Source organism: Esox lucius, chromosome 12, assembly GCF_011004845.1.
Source record: "Esox lucius isolate fEsoLuc1 chromosome 12, fEsoLuc1.pri, whole genome shotgun sequence".
Classification (NCBI taxonomy): domain Eukaryota; kingdom Metazoa; phylum Chordata; class Actinopteri; order Esociformes; family Esocidae; genus Esox; species Esox lucius.
Window position 1 is genome coordinate 34,258,994 of NC_047580.1, and position 22,248 is coordinate 34,281,241.

A 22,248-nucleotide genomic window follows, 5' to 3' on the forward strand; every position below is an offset into this window, starting at 1 on the left:
TTTTTGCGGATGATGTGGTCCTGATCAACGGTCTGTGACCTTCATCACTCACTGGACCGGTTCTCAGCCGAGTGCGAAGCGGTTGGGATGAGGATTAGCACCTCTAAATCTGAAGCCATGGTTCTCAGCAGGAATCCGATGGAGTGCCTCCTCCGGGTAGGGAATGAGGCCTTACCCCAAGTAAAGGAATTTAAGTATCTCGGGGTCTTGTTTGCGAGTTAGGGGACAGTGGAGTGGGAGATTGGCCGGAGAATCGGAGCAGCGGGCGGTATTGCATTCGCTTCACCGCACCGTTGTGACGAAAAGAGAGCTGAGCAGGAAGGCAAAGCTCTCAATATACCGGTCAATTTTCGTTCCTACCATCACCTATGGTCATGAAGGCTTGGTCATGACCAAAAGACCTAGATTGCGAGTACAAGCGGCTGAAATGGGTTTTCTCAGAAGGGTTGCTGGCTTCTCCCTTAGCCATAGGGTGAGAAGCTCAGTCATCCGCGAGGAACTCGGAGTAGAGCCGCTGCTCCTTTGCATTGAAAGGAGGCATTTGAGGTGGTTCGGGCATCTCCTAAGGATGCCCCCAGGACGTCTCTCGAGGGAGGAATTCTAGGCACGTCCAGCTGGGAGGAGATCTCGGGGTAGGCCCAGGACTAGGTGGAGAGATTATATTTCAACACTGGCCTGGGAACGCCTCGGGATCCCCCAGTCAGAGCTGGCAAATGTGGCTCGGGAAAGGGAAGTTTGGGGTCCCCTGCTGGAGCTGCTGCCCCCGCGACCCGATAACGGATAAGCGGATGAAAATGAGATGAGATGTTTTATAATCCTTTCTAAAATTGTTATCTGATTCAATCTCTTCTGTTTGGGTTTTAAAGTGTTATAGTGGTTTTTTTGGTTGTGTCTGTGTAGAAATATCTAGACAGTTCAGGCAGCTATTTGCTAGGCCCTGAGAATCTCCACAGGAGGCATCTGCCATTCAAATAAATAAGAGCAAAATCTTAGATGGGCAGTAGAATCATTGTGGATTACAGGAAGGCTAAAGGCTGCAGTCACACCCCAGTTCTCATCGATGGAACTGAGGTGGAGCGTGTCCAGCTTCAAATTCCTGGGTGTCTGAGGACCTCTCCTGGACCCTCAACACATCAGTCCAGGTCAAAAAGATACAGCAGCACCTGTACTTCTTGATGAGGCTGAAGAAGGTCCGCCTGTCATCCAAGATCATTATGCACTTTTATCACTATACAATCGAGAGCATTCTGACTGTCTGCGCCACAGTGTGGTTTAACGGTTGCTCCGTAGCCGACCAGAAGGCCCTGCAACGGGTGGTGAAAACCACCCAGCACATCACTGGTACCCAGCTCCCAGCCACCGTAGACCTCCAGCACAAGCGGTGTCTGTACAGGGCACGTGGCATCACCAGGGACCCTTCACATCCAAGCCACAACCTGTTTGCCCTCCTACCATCAGGCAGGTGTTACAGGTCTCTTCGTATCTTGTATCTGATAGGATTGATTTCAAGATACTACTACTCTTCTTTAAATCACTGAATGCTTCAGGGCCAAATTACATCTCAGACCTTCTCTCTCAGTGTGAACCCTCTAGACCCTTGGGGTCATCAGGGTCTGGTCTGCTAACCGTTCCCAGAGTAAGGTCAAAGGTTGGCTAGGCAGCGTTTAGTCATAATGAGTTGGAACAAACCGACAGAAAATCCAACAGTTCCCCTTATAAAGATGTTCGTACAGGGTTCATACATAATCCTAAATTAACCTTCGTGATTCTACAGCGTACCACAGGATCCTGCAGTATATTGTATTATTCTCCAGTATCCCACATTACTTTAAATATTCTACATTATCCTGAATTATTTCACATGGTCCTACAATATCGTACACTATCCTACAGAATCCTTCACGTTTCTTTGTAGTGTGTCACCAGAAGTAACCTCCCGCAGATTTCCTTTCCTTTGACTGGCCTTGGCTTAGCACTTCCCTGGTGCTCAGGAGGCCTCCCCGCCCCTCTGCTCCCTGCCTCCCCGCCAGCCTGCCGCCCGAACCCCCGGACTGCCCCACCCGCCCCGCCCGCCTGCCGCCCAGGGAGCCACAGCAGCCTGGCTGTCTCTGCCCAGGCTACAGCCCAAGGCAGCTTCCTCTTGGCCTAAACCTCAGTCCTGTCTTCCACTCTCCAGCCACCCTCGCTTTCCAGCCCCCTCCGATTCTCTACTCTGCCTGCATTTGTTCCTTCTACCCCGGCCCGTAGCGACCAGCCCCCTTCCACCACAGAGCTACACAGCGGCCCGACCCACGCCTACTCTACACACACACACACACAAACACACACACACACACACACACACACACACACACACACACACACACAGGAAGGGGAAGACAAGCAAGGCTCCTGCTCCGCTCCGACAGGGAACAGTGAGGTTATGGAAGGGCCCGAACATCCTGGTTCAGACAGAAAAAGCAGAGAAAACCCCATGACATCATGGTGCCTGCCAGTCCGGTCCACTGGTCCATCAGACTACAACAATAGATATCTGACCTATGTGTCCAACTGCCTACTGAAAACTGTCAGAACATGAGCGGGGACAGCCTGGGTAGAGGATAGCTTAGCAGTCCAGTTGACTGGCTGGTGGTACAGACTGGAGACAGGATAGGCTGGTAGTTCTGTCTAGCCTAGATAGCCTGGTAATTCAGTCTGAAGAGAGGATAGCCCGGTAATTTAGTCGGGGTGTGTTCTATTCAACTCCTTGATGTGGTTGTTTCTTTCCATCACAAATCATGTCAGTAATATTTGACAGAATAGTTGGTTGGAACACAAAGGGTCATTTGGGACACATGGAGAACCCTGAGTGAGTCTATCTGATCCTCTGGCAGATTAACTCCACCACTATACAACCAGACAGTCACCAAGATCTGTCCTCTGTGAGAACGTATTCAGGGTGTTACTCTGAAATGTGTGTGAGAGAGAAAAGGAGAGAAAATAAGAACTAGACTGATAGCAAGAAAGAGAGAAAGAAATAACAGTTTTCAAGAGCTGTTTATATCACTCATCAGTCTTTCATGTCTTGGGGTTTATTGTTTGATTTACTGGAATAAAGTGCCTGGGGGATGTTGTTGTGCAGAGTTTGTGTCTTCATTTTGCCACAGATGGGCTATAAACTATAAACTGGGACAGGAGAGAAAAAGAGGTGAGAGGAGAAGAGATTTCGTTTTATTTACATTTCTGCCTGACTATGGGTCTTAAACAACACCCACACTGAAACACTACACCTATGCTGAAACATTACATCCACACTGAAACGCTAGACCCATTCTGAAACATTACAACCACACTGAAACATTACACCTATTCTGAAACATTACATCCACACTGAAACACTACACCTATTCTGAAACATTACATCCACAATGAAACACTACACCTATTCTGAAACATTACATCCGCACTGAAACACTACATCTATTCTGAAACATTACATCCTCACTGAAACCATCCATCCATTTTGAAACATTAATCCACACTGAAACACTACACCCATTCCGAAACATTACATCTACACTGAAACATTACATCCATACTGAAACATTATATCCATACTGAAACACTACACCCATACTGAAACACTACACCCATTCTGAAACATTACACCCAAATCGAAACACTACACCCATACTGAAACCCTACACCCAAATCAAAACACTACACCCATTCTGAAACACTACACCCATTCTGAAACACTACACTAAAAAACCTAACCCGTACTGAAACAGTACACCAACACTGACATTCGATATCCACTCTCAAACACTACACAGACACTACACACTAACACAACACCCTTACCGAAACATGACACCCATACTGAAATTCTTCACCAATACTGAACCTCAATATACACACACATCCACAACCGTTGTTACTGGTTTCTGATATTATTATTTTACATGCTTACTAGTTTGTTGCCATTAGAGGAGGATACATGAGCATCTTGTCATCATATTCAGATCTCTGCAAGGGCTGATGTTTTTTTTATTTCCAGATGGGACGGAGAATCAAACAGAATGCGAGTTCACCGTTTTTTTTCCACTGCAGGATGCCGGGCCGTGGGTCAGGTACTGTTTGGATACCAAAACACCTCTTTCCTTCAACATCCTTCCAATGTCACACAAACGCACACACACACACACACACATTCCGACCACACACAACATCCTGAACTTCCGTTTGAGTTTCCTGCACATTTACATTCCAACTACTTTTACATTTAAATGACCATACAAAACTAAACCTGTTATGGACTTGCCTGCCATTCTACACAAACACACACAAACATAGACACATACACAAACAAAGATACACAGACACACAGACACACACACACACACACACACATACAACAGCACATCTGTTGAGTTGCCCATGTAGGGAAAGTGCCAACCTCACACTAATATTATAAAACCTGACACATTTTAATAGTTAGATCTTAATGGCGGATTAAGGAATCACATTCTCTTTTTCTTTAATCCAATTCTTTATTGGTTTTTTCTGGAAACAATAATAAAAGTATTTTCTCTCCCTGCATAAAGAAAGCGCTGCGAGATGAGGGACGAGACACCAAATAGCATCCTATTCCCTCATTAGTGTACTACATTTCACCATGGTTAATAGGGATCCAGTTCACTATGCAGGGAACAGAGGGACGTTTGGGATTCAGCCCCTCTATTGTTGTTTAAAATGTTTTGACGTAGTCAGTGGTCTGGGGGAAAATAACTCCATGAGCTGAACTCATTTTGTGGTGATCAAAACTCGACAAAGAAGTATTGAGACAGTCAGTCTTAAAGGTTACACACTGGAGAAATTTTTTCTTTCCTTTCCGTCTCTTTTATCGCTCATATTTCTAAGAGGGAAGGCTGAAGACAAATTCATAACAATGACAACAACACACAAACCACTTAAACACCGACTAAAAACCACATTGGGCTTGGATTAAAATCTGGATCAAACAATCTGGATCAAACAATCTGGACAAACTGACACCATGGGAAAACATATATAAATTCTTAGAAATTACTTTATTTATAATGGAAATATTTAAAAAAGCAATATACAATATATTCATTTACAAAGACCCTCTTTTTTGATGAATAAATGTGTAGAGAAAAATTCTCCCTGTGTTGTGGCCACACTGTTATTACAATGACTTATTGCATGAAATAATTATATAACTGTCCCTGATTTATTCAGTTGCAGTTTTCTCAATATTTTTTCAAATATCTTTTATATTTTATGTTCAAAATAATTATTGCAGAAAGGATTTTATTAATTCAACGTTCTTCTTGGATACAATATTAAGGGTTCAGCCCCTGTTTTCTTTTTTACACAAAGATCGGCTGTACACCATTAATTAAAAATGAACAACAAAAGTCAATTCACACGTGGCTACAGAACCCAAACAATATTCTGTTTAAGTGACAAAACATTTTCATATTCCAGACCTCAGCAATTCACATTGTCTTGATATCTTCATTTGGAAACAACATTTCGTCTTACATTTTATTTTACATTTACTGAATAAGAAAGTGTCTTCCTTTACGCGCATTTCTGAACCAGTGCAAATAAAACAGTTTTCATAGAAACAATTCAATCGACACAAAAATTTTAAAAAACTGCAGAAAAAATAGAACTTGTGTATTAAAATTGATATAATACAAAATAAATTGCTTTATCTTTTTTATTATTCTGCCTGTCTAATTCTTCAGTAGTCTTCGTGATGTGTGGTAGTCTATATTCTAGTCTGTACGGTCGTTTTCCCTGATGCACATTTCCATTTTCTCTTCCCCTGTCGTCAGGGACCACGACTAGCCACGTCAAAAGCAACTTTTTTGAGAGACCTGAGCATAATGTCACTGTCAGGTAGAGTCAGGTGCACTGGAGAAAATAGGACCACTGCAGATATCTTAATTTGAGACCCTACGACAACCCTACGACAACCCTACGACAACCCCGCGGTATGCATAACAAAGTGGATTATAGTGAATAGTCGTTTTCTGTAGTGCTTGATCCCTCTATCTTTAGGACAAATCAAACTTGAGAACCCTTTCTTAAACACGGATTGTTCCTGCGATAAATGGAAAATCCGTGCACCAACAGCACGATCAAATGCAGACACGGCATCTCCTTAAGGATGTGTGCAAAAGCTGGCGGTCTCTGTGGTCAGTCTGAGAAACAACAGCTCAACTCAGACCAGAATACAGTAGAGAGAGTTCAACACGGCCGCTTCCAACCGTCCTTTCACGAGAACGATTTTGTTTCGTTCCTAGGTTGTGGGTTACACGTGCCGCAGAATTCACGGAACCTCGGTAGCCAGGACTCCCTAAATGCTTGGTGGAGCTAGCCGGTTATGCAGGTACTGTAATAGACAGCACTGCTGGCGTCAGATAGAGCAGAGATGAGGGGGCTACTCAGGGTCTCCTCACCAGATCCCCTGACCAAGGGCTTGGACAGGTGCCCACCCCCGTACCCTTCCAGGGGTTTAGAGCTGTACCCCTCTAGAGGTTTGGAAACAGGGATGAAAGCGCCCCCGTAGCCCTCGGCACGAGTCCGGCTGGCGGTTAGGTACTGGTCGAACTCGTGGCGGTCCACCTCCGTCCAGAACTCTGCTGAGGCGACTCCCAGGTGGCCGGGCTGATCCAGGGACGGGGGGGCGAGGGGGTTGGACGAGGCGGCGTGCGGGGAGGAGGAGGACTCAGGGGGCGGGGAGAGCTGCCCCAGGTGGGAGGCAAAGTGGGGTGTTCCCTGAGGGGCGTTTGATGCGGCGACAGTCTGACCACTGTAGAGCTGGCTGTAGAAGTTTGACGGAACAAAAGGGGGCGCAGGTTTGGCCACCTCAGCCTGGCCCACCGAAACCTGCGTGGCGGAGTAGGGACTCAGAGGGTTGGGAGGCTCTAGAGCCTGGCTGGAACACTTCCCCTGGGCCGGATGACAGAGCATGGACCCTCTTTCGCTCTGATTAGGATTGTCATATACACTGTGACCCTGCCTATGACCTTCACTGTGACCCTGACTGTGACCCTGGCTGTGACCCTGCCTATGACCTTCACTATGACCCTGCCTATGACCTTCACTATGACCCTGACTATGACCTTCACTATGACCCTGACTATGACTCAGACTATGACCTTGATTATGACCCTGCCTATGACCTTCACTGTGACCCTGACTGAGAGAGTGAGGGTGGATGTTGTGGTGACGGCTGTTGTAGTGATGGTGGGGGTGGTGGTAGGCGCTCCAAGCCCCCAGGCCAGCGTCCTCCTGCATGTGAGCGGGAAAGAAGACGCCGCCGTCGCCCACACCCTCCTCCACCATGTCTAGAGGGGACATCTCCGGCGTAGGCAGGCCGTAGCTCTCCACGTCCCCGCCGCGGAGGTCCCTGAAGTGGCCCAGCGGAGGCAGGAGATGGTGGTGCACGTGATGACCCATGTAGCCCCCCTCCCTCAGGTGACTGGGGGGGCCATAGCCCTCGCCCGTGCCAGGCCCCCCCACCCCTCCCTGGGATAGGTTGTGGAGGAGGAGACCTGGCTCGACCCGTTTGAGCTTCTTGGCTTGTTTCTTGCGTCGGGGGCGGTACTTGTAGTTAGGGTGGTCAGTCAGGTGCTGAAGGCGGAGTCTCTCAGCCTCGTCTACGAAGGGTCTCTTGTCCAGGGTGCTCAAGGCTTTCCAAGACTGGCCTGTGGACAGTAATACCAGCATTATTGTCAAGGTAACAGCAAGCGTCACCATCGTCATCAACATTAACGAAATTATCATTGTCATCAACATCAACATTATCGAAATTATCATTGTCATCAACATCATCATTATTGAAATTATCATTGTCATCAACATCATCATTATCAAAATTATCATTGTCATCAACATCAACAGGATGCTCAGTGTCAACACCACTGGCATTATCCACATCTTCAACATCATCAACATGGTCAACATTATTCTCATCATCAACATAATCAATGTTGTCAACATAATCCTCATCAGCATCGGCTACATGGATTTCATAATTTCCATAATTGGATGGGACACGTGTAGCTCTGGACCGTGTCAATCATTGTCAGTGTTTGCATAATCTAAGTGACATTGTTTGGTCAAAGAAAAAACCTAATTTTACATCTTAAGTCAAATTATCCACTGTGATCAACATCTTGCAACTTTCGTTATTTAAACCAAAAAGTAATTCAACAATGCAATATTTAGGTTTTGCAACTTTTGCGAAATACCTTGAACATGATATAATCCAAAACAATGATTAAAGTCACACCAGCAAGTGGATTTGATTTATCTAAAGGAATGTGGTTTATGACATGACAAAATATTTATTGATTTCAGTCAAATAACAAAAACAGCATTCCTTCTAAACTAGCTAAATATAAATTCACAATGTACCTCAAAGACACCACAAGAAAACATGAAGTCTCTTACCCAGCATCTTACTGAGGACCGCATTGTGGAGGTCAGGGTTCTGTACAGCCAGTCGTTTCCTCTCGTCTTTAGCCCAGACCATGAAGGCGTTCATGGGCCGCCGGATTCTCGACTCGCCCCCTGGTTTCACTTCTCCGCTGCCCAGGGAAGGAGCTCCTGGGTGGGTAGAGTCAGGGCTGCCTGCGCCGGTCCCTTGGTCAACTCCTGGGGGCCCTATCCTGGCCTCTGTACTTCCCCCAGATCCTGCAGAGAGCGGGGCCTGGTCGAAGGGTCCAAGCCCAAGGTCAGAGCCCGGGCTGTGGGAAGAGACCCATGGACGTCCCCCTGCTCCGTTCTGGACTGGCAGAGAAATGGCCTCACGACAGCAACTAGACTCAGTTATATTCATTCCAGCTAGACAAACTCCTGTTTAGCAGTTGTAGTCCAGTTGTTGTGATCTTTCTTTAAACGTCTGCCTGGGTCCTTTGTGTTTCTTAGCAAACACAGAAATGAATGAATTTGAATTGGCTAAGTGTTTTAAAAAGAGACAGTGTTCAGAGCAGCGGAGTGAGGTGGAGGTTTGAGGAGCAGTGAGCCCAGAGCAACACATTGACCTCTGAAGGATGGGAAGATTCAGCAAAAAGGAGTGTAAAATCCCAAACGTTCCACGACTCTGTCTTCTCTCTCTCTCTCTCTCTCTGCCTGTTTTACAGAGCCAGTTGTTTAGCAGTGTGTGTGTGTGTGTGTGTGTGTCCTGTTCTCTCAGAGCAGCAGAGTTTGAAACTTGTGGTGAGGTTTGATAAACCCGTGGCGTAAATATATACCCAGTCTAAACCAATCAGACGCCAGCCAGGCGAGCGGTGTGAGCAGGAGGGGATGGTTGTGGGAGAGTCTCCCCCTTCACTCCCCTCACCAGCTCCCTCCCTCCCCCCTCAACCCCCCCCTCCCTCCCTCCCTCCCTCTCTCTCTCCCTGTCCTGTCCGCTCAGTGCTCAGAGAGATGTAATCTGAGAGTCCCATTGTTTCTGCTCACACACGCTTTCTCACACACACACACACACACACAGAGTTTTTTTTACACCCCCCCCACACACAGCTTCCTCAGCCACGCAATGTCTCTGTACCCGTTTTCCCCTACTAGTCTCCCCCACCTCCTCCACCTCCTCCCCTCTTTCCTCCCCGTCCTCACCCCAGAGTCCCTAAACAACCCCCTCCTCCCGACTTTCCTCCACTGTTCCCCCCAGAGTCCCTGTCCAACCCCCTCCTCCTCCCTCCTCCCTCCTCCTCCTCCTCTCTCCTCCCATCATCTGAGGCTAGGCCTGTGGTAAGTGGAGACCACAATCAAAGCCATCCTCGTTAGCGGTGCAGCTCTTAACAACAAGAGTTGACTCTGTCTCTCTCAGAGAAAAAGGCAGGGAATAGCTGTGCAAAATGATATGCTGAAACACATGTATTGTACCAGCAGCCAAAGGTATCCAGGGTCGTTGTCATGTTGTACCAGCAGCCAAAGGTATCCAGGGTCGTTGTCATGTTGTACCAGCAGCCAAAGGTATCCAGGGTCGTTGTCATGTTGTACCAGCAGCCAAAGGTATCCAGGGTCGTTGTCATGTTGTACCAGCAGCCAAAGGTATCCAGGGTCGTTGTCATGTTGTACCAGCAGCCAAAGGTATCCAGGGTCGTTGTCATGTTGTACCAGCAGCCAAAGGTATCCAGGGTCGTTGTCATGTTGTACCAGCAGCCAAAGGTATCCAGGGTCGTTGTCATGTTGTACCAGCAGCCAAAGGTATCCAGGGTCGTTGTCATGTTGTACCAGCAGCCAATGGCAGCCATGGTCGTTGTCATGTTGTATCAGCAGCCAATGGCAGCCATGGTCGTTGTCATGTTGTATCAGCAGCCAGTGGCTTCCAGGACCATTATAATATTTTACCAGCGGCCAATTGTAGCCCTATATGTTTATCACATTGTACCAGCAGCCAATGACAATCAGGATAACTATCAGGTTGGGTAGTGAATAAAATGTAGGCTAATTACAATATGTCAAAACTTTTGTAGTCTTAGGTCACAGAACTACACGTATTTCTGTAGAGCAAACAAATAATTCAAGTTATGTGAAAATTCTAAGTACATTTCCTCCAAATTGTAACACTATCTCCTGAAATTACCAGAGGACAACAAAAACCCAGAGTTTCCACACAAAATAATAGTTAATAGCTAAGTTCTAAGCAAAGCCATGCAACATTACATAACATAGTGATTGATGTGTAAAGAATGGAGAAGGGTTTGTCAGAGCTCTGTCGGGGTAATGGCTGTTTTCCTGAGGTGAAGATCAAACATAACAGGACGCAGAGGACACTTTAACATGTTACACACAAAAGATGGGAAGTCCTTCTCTTTGATGCTCATGGCTCATTGCCGGTTAAAGCGTTTAACCTGAGCAGCAGACTGGGGCCGGTCTGAGGATGTATTCCCTCAGCTAACAAAGAACATCGCAAATGTACAAAACTCGCTTTTCTTCTGTCTCTTGTCCGTGTCGTGGGGGGGACTGACCGAAGTGGAAAATGCATGGGCCGACGGCCTCAGTCTCCGGGGGTGAGGGATGAGGGATGACCAGTTGTGAGGACTGGGCCTAAACCGAGCTACCTGACCTTAAAATAACAACAGAAAATTATAGCAATACAGAAGCACCCAGGCACATTCAACAATACAAAAACAACACAACAATTACAGAACATCACACAGGGCCGATCTGAGTCAGTCAGGACCATTTAACGTCCATTTATTGTCAGAAACGTTCAGAAAGGCAGCGCCCTACACAGGTCAATGTCCCCTTCTCTCCTCTGGGGCATTGGAATTTCCTATTAAGACCAAAGACAAGAGTGCCCTCTACTGGCCCACCAACAACACAGCATCTGGTATCCCATATAGGGATGATCACCAACCCTGTTCAACTTCAGAGGCCAGCCGGCAGTGAGAATCAGGCTGCTATACTGTTGGGATATGGTCAGATATCGATATTTAGGCATTCTATCTGAATGGTTAAGGGGTAAGGTTTAGGATGCAGAGATGGCACAATAAAACAAGCCCCATTACCTTTTAGTAGGCTTTAGCATTGTATGGACGGCAATAGTGGAATATGTTTAGGCTAAGAGCTCCAACATTCCCGTTGCTAGGTAGCAGGGTTTGTTGTTGTTTTTCCCCCAGAGTGAATTGTTTTAACCATTATGGAAGCCTGGTTTTGGATGAGGCTACCCCAATCCTCACCATTTAGACCAGACATGTACTGAACAATCCCACAATATAACAAATATAAACGCTCTTAAAAGGAAAGGTGCTATCTAGAACCTACAAGCATTTTCAGTTGTCCCCAGAGGAGAAGTCTTCAAAGAATGCTTTTTTGTTCCAGTTAGAACCCTCTTTGGCTGGAACACATTCCACTCAGGATTCTATGTAGAAAGGTATCCACTTGGAAGCAGAAGTAGTTCTTCTGGAAACCACTTAGTGTTCTCTAATTGCAGAAGAACCATTTTGGAACCCTTTTTTCAATTTGCATTAAAAAGTCTCAGAAATACAAACAGACATCTAGTGAAGAGGGAACCTCCCCATCCAAACCATACAGACATCTAGTGAAGAGGGAACCTCCCCATCCAAACCATACAGACATCTAGTGAAGAGGGAACCTCCCCATCCAAATCATACAGACATCTAGTGAAGAGGGAACCTCCCCATCCAAACCAAACAGACATCTAGTGAAGAGGGAACCTCCCCATCCAAACCATAGATTAGGTTAATACCTCTAGTCCTCTCCTTCGTCCTCTCCCTTTTTCCTTTCAATCTCTCTTCTTCTCTGTCTACTTTCTTATATTCTCTCCTTTCACCTCCCTCTCTCTATCATCCTCTTTCTCCCCTCTTCCCCTTCCTCAAACCCTCTCTCTGCTCTCCCCTTTCCCTCTCTCCCTCTCTCCTCCTCTCCTCCCTCCTCTATATATTCACCTATATAATTCAGCATGCTCATCTAATCTGTTCCACTCCTCTGGGAGATGGTTTTAAAACCCAGAAATAAAGACGCCTTCCAGCTTCTAAAAATAGTCTGTTCTCTGAGTGGCTGATGTCCCTGGAGTCTCTGAATACGAGCCGCGTCCAAAATCACAGCCTACTCAGTACACTACTTTTGATCCACTGAGTAGGGAATCAGGTGCTATTTATACAATATAGAAAATACATATAAAATATACAATATATAACGTTTCAAAAATATATACATTATATAGATACAGCTCTGGAAAGAATGAGGAGACCGCTGTACCTTTTTCTTTCCTTTCCTAAAAAGTCGAAAAGGAAAGTTTTGAGTGAGGAACAGAAGCGTTCAATTTGCAGTGGTCTCTTAATTTTAACCCTTCTGTTCCTCACTCAGAACCTTCCTTCTCGACTTTTTTGGAAAGGAAAGAAAAAGGTGCAGCGGTCTCTTAATGTTTTCTGGAGCTGTATATGCTAAATGCAAAATGCAGTGAGACATTTTGCGGTATTTTAATCATAAAAGTAATTGTCATGTGTGTGTGTGTGTCTGTGTGTGTCTGTGTGTCTGTGTGTGTCTGTGTGTCTGTGTGTGTGTGTTTTATGACTATATTATGTCCTGAATGTGTGTCAACCAGTGATGGGACAGGGAGCCGTGGGATAAGACGGGACTGGCAGGAGGACCAGAGCTCCCTCCTCCCTCCCTCCCTCCCTCCCTCCCGCCTAACTGTCTGCGCTGTGTGGGCCTCACCCTGACATTCTCACACACAGGCTGTCTTAACGACCAGTCCCCCACCTCCACACACACACACACACACACACACACACCATTCTCCAGGCCAGGACAGGAAGTAAAGGATGTTCCTGTAAGCTGTGGAGGGTCAGCGTGATAACATCAACCTCTGGAGAAAGCAGAGGGGAGGGGGGGGGGTGCCATGCCTGCTGTCCGCTAGCATTTCTGGGACGTAGAGCGGGACTCCAAATCAAGGTTGAGTTTTGAAAGCAAATGTCTACATTTGAAATGGAGTAATGTACATTACAAAGACACTTCGTCTGCCTGATAAATTATTGTATAGGCTTCACCCACCTGGACAAACTTCTGATTTTGACCGTTATTGGCAGAGACAAGGCTTGTGTCACAGTGTCTGTGTGTGTGTCAGTATACGTGTGGCTCATTGGAGAGAGTGAGAGAGAGTGAGAGAGAGTGAGAGAGAGTGAGAGAGAGTGAGAGAGCCGTGGAGTGCCACACCTAGACCCATAGGAAACATGTCCTCTAGACTTAGTGGCTGTGAGGATTCTCTCATCGCTAAATCGGAGAGTGACACACACACAGACATACACACACATATGCACAAACACACAACCACACACAAACCTACACACACACACGAGTCACACACACTGATTACACACACACCTTACTTGTGAGGACTTTTTTGGGACCAAAATGCATTTCAAGTAAAAATCGTATTTTCTCTTACCCCTAACCCAAACGCTAAGCCTAACCTTAACACCCCCCAAAAAAAATAACCTCAACCTGACTCTTAAATCCTAACATCAGTCTCAAGCCTGAAAAAGCCACTGACAGGAGTAACATCAAAATCTCCTCATTACCCATGATGCACCAAGGGAAACGAAATATCCTGGCCCTCATAAGCACGATAAAACCTGTACCTGAGAACATCCTGGTCCCTCTTAAGCACGATAAAACCTGTACCTGAGAACATCCTGGTCCCTCTTAAGCACGATAAAACCTGTACCTGAGAACTTGTACAGACAGGTCTTTGTTCATAATCTCTATTCACTATCCTCATCAGCATTGTGTCCTCATATTACTTTCTATTTATTGACTTTGGTCACTCTACTATGTGCTGTTGTTGTCGCACGGTCCTAATGGAGCTGTCAAGCAGACATGTGGAGGTCCGTAGTGTGAACATCCTGTTCACAAGCTCATACACCATGAGACTGCAGGCATGCAGGGACACAATGCAGTAGCACCGGGAGTTGTTTTCCATCGTTTGTTCAGCGTGTGAGCATGTGTGTGTTTGTGTTGTGAGCGTGGGTGTGTGTGTGTGTTTGTGTGTGCGAGCGTGGGTGTGTGTGTGTTTACATGTGTTTTCACAAGCCTGCATCCGTGTGTGTGTTCCTGGATGTGTTTGCGAGTGTGTTGATGCATGGCAGAGGTGCTGTTCACACACACGGTATATTTATGGGGACGTCCTGGAGGGAGGTGGCAGGGGCAGTGTGTTGAAGGGTGAGACATCACACTGCCGGGAATCCCCGGACTCCATCTTGTTGCCTGCATGACCCTTGAACACACACGCACGCACGCGCACACACACACACACACACACGCACGCACGCACGCACGCATATGCACACACACACATTACATGGATGTAAAGTACAGAATATCTTCCAGTGAATTTTACAAATACTGGACATTAGGGGGACTTGGGAGTGCAGTGATTCACCCTGATGAATATAGTACCACTTCAATGAAAGGGAGAAGGGTGTGTCCCAGAGGTCACTTTCCCATGGTGCATCTCACCTCTCCTGTTATCTGCTGGACGCAAATTATTCCACATCTCACCTTCCTGTTCTCCCCTAATCTGAACAGTCATATTTTCATCATGACTTCAGCAAAATGATTATTTTTGACAGTTATTTATTACTTCTAAGGAAGTGTTGCTGTTTTGGAATGTAGGAGAAGAAAGAACAAATCTTTTCTAGATCAGAAAAGGTTCAAAGCGACCTCATATCTCGGAAATGAATACTACACCCTGTCTCTCTCTCAAACACAGACACAATCTCACACACACAATCTCTCTCTAACACACAAATACACACACACGCTTGCACACACACTTTTTATTTCTCACACACACCTTCTAGGAATATTCTATCTAAATTATTATATTTCTATTTCGTTAATTTCCATTTTCCTCTCTTTCCTAATTGTAACTTCAACTTTAATATTTTATTGTTACAGAAAAAACCTAACCTTACCCCTGGGATCTAACCTCGACCCTCAACCTAACCTTACCCCTGGGATCTAACCTCGACCCTCAACCTAACCTTACCCCTGGGATCTAACCTCGACCCTCAACCTAACCTTACCCCTGGGATCTAACCTCGACCCTCAACCTAACCTTACCCCTGGGATCTAACCTCAACCCTCAACCTAACCTTACCCCTGGGATCTAACCTCAACCCTCAACCTAACCTTACCCCTGGGATCTAACCTCGACCCTCAACCTAACCTTACCCCTGGGATCTAACCTCGACCCTCAACCTAACCTTACCCCTGGGATCTAACCTCGACCCTCAACCTAACCTTACCCCTGGGATCTAACATCGACCCTCAACCTAACCTTACCCCTGGGATCTAACCTCGACCCTCAACCTAACCTTACCCCTGGGATCTAACCTCGACCCTCAACCTAACCTTACCCCTGGGATCTAACCTCGACCCTCAACCTAACCTTACCCCTGGGATCTAACCTCGACCCTCAACCTAACCTTACCCCTGGGATCTAACCTCGACCCTCAACCTAACCTTACCCCTGGGATCTAACCTCGACCCTCAACCTAACCTTACCCCTGGGATCTAACCTCGACCCTCAACCTAACCTTACCCCTGGGATCTAACCTCGACCCTCAACCTAACCTTACCCCTGGGATCTAACCTCGACCCTCAACCTAACCTTACCCCTGGGATCTAACCTCGACCCTCAACCTAACCTTACCCCTGGGATCTAACCTCGACCCTCAACCTAACCTTACCCCTGGGATCTAACCTCGACCCTCAACCTAACCTTACCCCTGGGATCTAACCTCGACCCTCAACCTAACCTTACCCCTGGGATCTAACCTCGACCCTCAACCTAACCTTACCCCTGGGATCTAACCTCGACCCTCAACCTAACCTTACCCCTGGGATCTAACCTCGACCCTCAACCTAACCTTACCCCTGGGATCTAACCTCGACCCTCAACCTAACCTTACCCCTGGGATCTAACCTCGACCCTCAACCTAACCTTACCCCTGGGATCTAACCTCGACCCTCAACCTAACCTTACCCCTGGGATCTAACCTCGACCCTCAACCTAACCTTACCCCTGGGATCTAACCTCGACCCTCAACCTAACCTTACCCCTGGGATCTAACCTCGACCCTCAACCTAACCTTACCCCTGGGATCTAACCTCGACCCTCAACCTAACCTTACCCCTGGGATCTAACCTCGACCCTCAACCTAACCTTACCCCTGGGATCTAACCTCGACCCTCAACCTAACCTTACCCCTGGGATCTAACCTCGACCCTCAACCTAACCTTACCCCTGGGATCTAACCTCGACCCTCAACCTAACCTTACCCCTGGGATCTAACCTCGACCCTCAACCTAACCTATCCTTGTTTTACTTTCCGTTTAGCGAAACATGAACACAATCACAGATTCTCCCCATATGTTTCTCTCTTTCTTTCTCTCTCTCTCCAGAAGATGAACAATACTGGCAGACTGATTAACAATAAAGACTAAGAATAGTAGAGCTGACACTGCAGACATGGTTAAGGGTGTGTGTGTGTGTGTGTGTGTGTGAGTGGAATCAGAGGCTTTCTATATTTCAGTGTGAAAGGCAGAGGAAGGCAGGGTGATCCAACCAGATCAGAGATTCTTCATTGTGATCCAACCAGGTCTCACAGTCTCTTGTACATTTTTGAGGTTTGTCCAAGGGTTACAGTTAGTTATTATGGTTAAGGGTTACAGTTAAGGGTTTTTAAAGAGACTAACTATTGCTTGCACCTTTTTTCATCTTTTTTGTGCTGACTTTGCTGATAGCTTCTTCATTGTGTAAAATTCATTAATTACTACTTGGTTTTCTTACTAAGCTGAAGACTAAAAACAAGTGGACTGCTAGTTTCACTGAAGAAGACAATCTGTTAAATTACTAAAATGTAATTTAAAGGGTAACATGTTTAAACACACTGAAACAGATGCACACTGTTCACACAAGCACACACACGCATACACACTAACACACACACACAATTATTTTATCCAAAGCCGGTTAAAGCAACTTACATAATTGAGGACCGGCCCAATGTCCTCACTAGTCATGATTGGGTTACTATCCTGGTAGTCAGAACATGTGGACAAGTATAGTGGTACACACACACACACACGCACACGCACACATACTGTAGCATGTAGTCTGGACAATTCAACAAAGAAGTTAGAATATTTAGTCTGTTGATTTGTTCATTTCAGTCATCCTATTTTATTTGTCCTTTGAATGCTGAAACTTTCTCCAAACATTTCTGTATCGCTCCAACTCATGTTCATTTCCGGACCCACCAATATCTTTTGCCATCAAAATGTGTTTTTGGAACAAAAAGAAAAATTCCCTGGTACAGAGTGAGATGGAGATGGATTGTTTAATGCAGTAACACGGAGGTTAAAGATAACCAACGCGGCCTTTGTGGTCCGTCTGTGGGAACACAAATCAGATGTGCTGATTCGTCATGCTAGCCTCGCACTCAATGCTATCAGCCTCATACACACTAGGGAAGGGTGTATGTGTGTGCGTGTGTGTATGTGTGTGTGTGTGTGTGTTGGCCTGGGGTTCTACTGGTCGAGAGTTCAAGGAAGGCGACGTGCACACACTCGGTAGATGTTGTTGTTTTTAACTTTTGCCTTTGTTTTGGCACCGTTGTTTAATCAGGGTTTTGCCCAGGACAATCGTTTGGCATGCAATATTTACAGCTTCATCAATCGGAATGAAGAGGAATGTAGAAGACATCACAACTAACATGTCAAATGAAGAGCTATGAATCTTCTGGAGGAGACTGATTCGGTTTCACTGTGAACTGGGACTTTAAACCAGAGTCACAGGTGCTGTGGTTTTGAAACAGCACAGCGTAAAAAGTTGAATTGTTTTAGGTAAATGTTCTCCATAGCTATTGGTTTTGTACATTCTGTTGTTTGTTAAGGGCATAGCTATCCGGTCAGTGATTCAGCTGATTTAAGTACCATCCATAAAGATATTGATTTTAATGAAGTGGTGGAGCCAGGGAATAATTCCTACCCAACCACTGTGATGTGTGTAGAGTTAGGATGAAGAAGATTAAGATGAAGTGAGTTAGGGTGAGGAAGGTTAACGTGAGGTGAGTTAGGGTGAGGAAGATTAAGGTGAAGTGAGTTAGGGTGAGGAAGGTTAACGTGAGGTGAGTTAGGGTGAAGAAGATTAAGTTGAAGTGAGTTAGGGTGAGGAAGGTTAACGTGAGGTGAGTTAGGGTGAAGAAGATTAAGATGAAGTGAGTTAGGGTGAGGAAGGTTAACGTGAGGTGAGTTAGGGTGAGGAAGATTAAGGTGAAGTGAGTTAGGGTGAGGAAGATTAAGATGAAGTGAGTTAGGGTGAGGAAGGTTAACGTGAGGTGAGTTAGGGTGAGGAAGATTAAGGTGAAGTGAGTTAGGGTGAGGAAGGTTAACGTGAGGTGAGTTAGGGTGAGGAAGGTTAAGTTGAAGTGAGTTAGGGTGAGGAAGGTTAACGTGAGGTGAGTTAGGGTGAGGAAGGTTAACGTGAGGTGAGTTAGGGTGAGGAAGGTTAAGTTGAAGTGAGTTAGGGTGAGGAAGGTTAACGTGAGGTGAGTTAGGGTGAGGAAGATTAAGGTGAAGTGAGTTAGGGTGAGGAAGGTTAACATGAGGTGAGTTAGGGTGAGGAAGGTTAAGGTGAAGTGAGTTAGGGTGAGGAAGGTTAAGGTGAGGTGAGTTAGGGTGAGGAAGGTTAGGGTGAGGTGAGTTAGGGTGAGGAAAGTTAACGTGAGGTGAGTTAGGGTGAGGAAGGTTAGGGTGAGGTGAGTTAGGGTGAGGAAAGTTAACGTGAGGTGAGTTAGGGTGAGGAAGGTTAAGGTGAGGTGAGTTAAGGTGAGGAAGGTTAGGGTGAGGTGAGTTAGGGTGAGGAAGGTTAAGGTGAGGTGAGTTAGGGTGAGGAGGGTTAAGGTGAGTTAGGGTGAGGAGGGTTAAGGTGAGTTAGGGTGAGGAGGGTTAAGGTGAGGTGAGTTAGGGTGAGGAAGGTTAAGGTGAGGTGAGTTAGGGTGAGGAGGGTTAAGGTGAGGTGAGTTAGGGTGAGGAAGGTTAGGGTGAGGTGAGTTAGGGTGAGGAAGGTTAAGGTGAGGTGAGTTAGGGTGAGGAGGGTTAAGGTGAGGTGAGTTAGGGTGAGGAGGGTTAAGGTGAGGTGAGTTAGGGTGAGGAGGGTTAAGGTGAGGTGAGTTAGGGTGAGGAGGGTTAAGGTGAGGTGAGTTAGGGTGAGGAGGGTTAGTGCCCTATTTAGGGAACATGTTTCCTCTTGGGAATTTTTCTTTGGTAGTACTAGTTGTCCTGTAGTATTACTAATCACATCAGTTGTACCAGTCATCCTTTAGTGAGATGTACTGTAGTTCTTCTAAACACACATCCTGACATGTATCTCCTGTTCCCAACGGTCAGCTACCAACGCCTGAAAACATTCTCACTCAATCAGATCTACTCTCGCTGGTTTTGCGAAGCAATACAGGCGGCCGACAGAGGAGCGCGGTGGTGTGTCCGAGCCCCGGGAGGAGGCAGAGGGAGACAGAGGAGCGCGAGTGGCTCTAGAATTTAGTTTGCCACTAAACTCGGGAAACTATTCTGTGGTCAGTGGAGCTATTCAGAAAATGTGAAGTATGTGAGGGAGGGGATTGAAAACGGCAGTGTGTGTGTGTGTGTGTGTGTGTGTCAAACGGAGAGAGGGGCAGAAGGTTTAGGGGTTGGTAAACACAAGCCCGCTACAGACGCTTCATAACAATTAGTCTTTAAATTTAGACCTTGTTACAGTGGTGTGGGGGGACTGCCCTGCCTCAGACTACCCGTCTCTCTGTCTCAGTGTGTGTGTGCGTGCGTGCGTGTGTGTGTGTGTTTGTGTGTGTGCTTTTGTGTGCAAAGACTGCCTGACTTCTACAGACTGGGTTGTTACTTCTAGAGGGACTGAGAGCCTTAGAATAGCAAAGTCAGCAAACAGTGTTTCATCAGACGGAACACCACACACACACACACACACACACACACACACACAGACACATACACGCACACACTTTTAATTCACACACTCTACACATTCTTTGTGCCCACAGTGAAGGGAAATAGGTCAGAGGGAATTGGATGTGATGAGAGAGAGGGATGCTCCGGTTGGGGTGCTGGTCCCTGTAGGGTGACCCTCCTCTGGGGAGGGAGGCCACGCGACATCGGGGGACTGGGTTTCTGGGAATTGTGCCGCGAGAAAAGGAAGCAGGGGCGCGGTCTGGAGTCAGAGGCCAGGACGACAGCACTGGACTGGATGATGACCGGCGTCAACTGGTGGGGTTGATGAAGTGTGAGGGGAGACTGGTGGGGTGGAGGCTGGGGAGGCGAGATCTGGAGAGGGGAGATCTGGAGAGGGGAGATCTGGAGAGGGGAGGGGAGATCTGGGTAGGGGAGGCTGAGTAGGGGGGGCTGGGGAGGGGAGGCTGGGGAGTGGAAGCTGGGGAGGGGAGGCTGGGGAGGGGAGGCTGGGCTGCAGTCTGTATCGATGGAGGGCATCTCCTCATTGTTCCTGGTCTGCCTTTTACTAGGATGTGATTTGAATGTGTGTGTGTGTGACAATTAGGCCTTTCAGCACTTCTTATCACACATAATGCCAGCACCCAACACACACACACCCCGAACACACACACCCCGAACACACACACACACCCCGAACACAAACCCCAAACACACACACACACCCAAACACACACACCCCGAACACACACACCCAACATACACACACTCAACACACACACACCACACACACCCAACACACAAACCCCAAACACACACACCCAACACACACACCACAAACACATACACCCAACACACACACACACCCCGAACACAAACCCCAAACACACACACACACCGAACACACACACCCCGAACACACACACCCAACACACACACACCCAACACACTCAACACACACACACTCAACACACAAACCACACACACCCAACACACACACCCAGCACACCCACACCCAACACACCCCCAACACACACACCCCAAACACACACACCCAACAGACACACACCCAACACACACACCCAACACACACTCACACACAACACACACACAGGGAACACAGTACCAGCAACAGGGCACTGGACAGGCATGCTGAAAGACAAACACATTCTACATGATTCACTAGTCACACTGTAGACACTAGTAGAGAGTAGTGAAAACTAGCTGAGAATAGCAGAGAATAGTAGAGAATAGTAGAGACTGGTAGAGGCTGGTAGAGATTAGTAGAGATTAGTAGAGACTGGTAGAGGCTGGTAGAGATTAGTAGGGGAATAGTCAATAGTACAGATTGGTAGAGACTTGTAAAGATTAGTAGGGATTTATAGAGATTAGTAGAGACTGGTAGAGGCTGGTAGAGGCTGGTAGAGTTTAGTAGAGATTAGTAGAGACTGGTAGAGGCTGGTAGAGATTAGTAGAGATTAGTAGGGGAATAGTCAATAGTACAGATTGGTAGAGACTTGTAAAGATTAGTAGGGATTTATAGACATTAGTACAGACTGGTAGAGGCTGGTAGACACTAGTTGGGAATCAAGGGCCTGTTTCACAGACACTGATTCAGCATAGTCTAGGACAAAAAAAATCTAGTTCAATAGAAAACTCCATTGAGCTTGTATTTTTAGTCCTAGTCCTTGAGACTACTTGAGACTTTTGTACACTAGTTGAGACTAG

General features: G+C 46.6%; 1 protein-coding gene across 1 annotated transcript; it reads right to left on the bottom strand.

The window, feature by feature from the left end:
- Positions 1-5,053: 5,053 nt before the first annotated feature.
- sox18 (SRY-box transcription factor 18) lies at positions 5,054-9,290 on the bottom strand. Its single transcript, XM_010897148.5, has 2 exons — positions 8,476-9,290; positions 5,054-7,727 (listed from the first exon to the last, which is right to left on the bottom strand). Exons 1-2 carry the CDS (start codon positions 8,861-8,863, stop codon positions 6,391-6,393), a joined length of 1,725 nt encoding a protein of 574 aa, XP_010895450.2. The 5' UTR covers positions 8,864-9,290; the 3' UTR covers positions 5,054-6,390.
- Between the last annotated feature and the right edge of the window lie 12,958 nt (positions 9,291-22,248).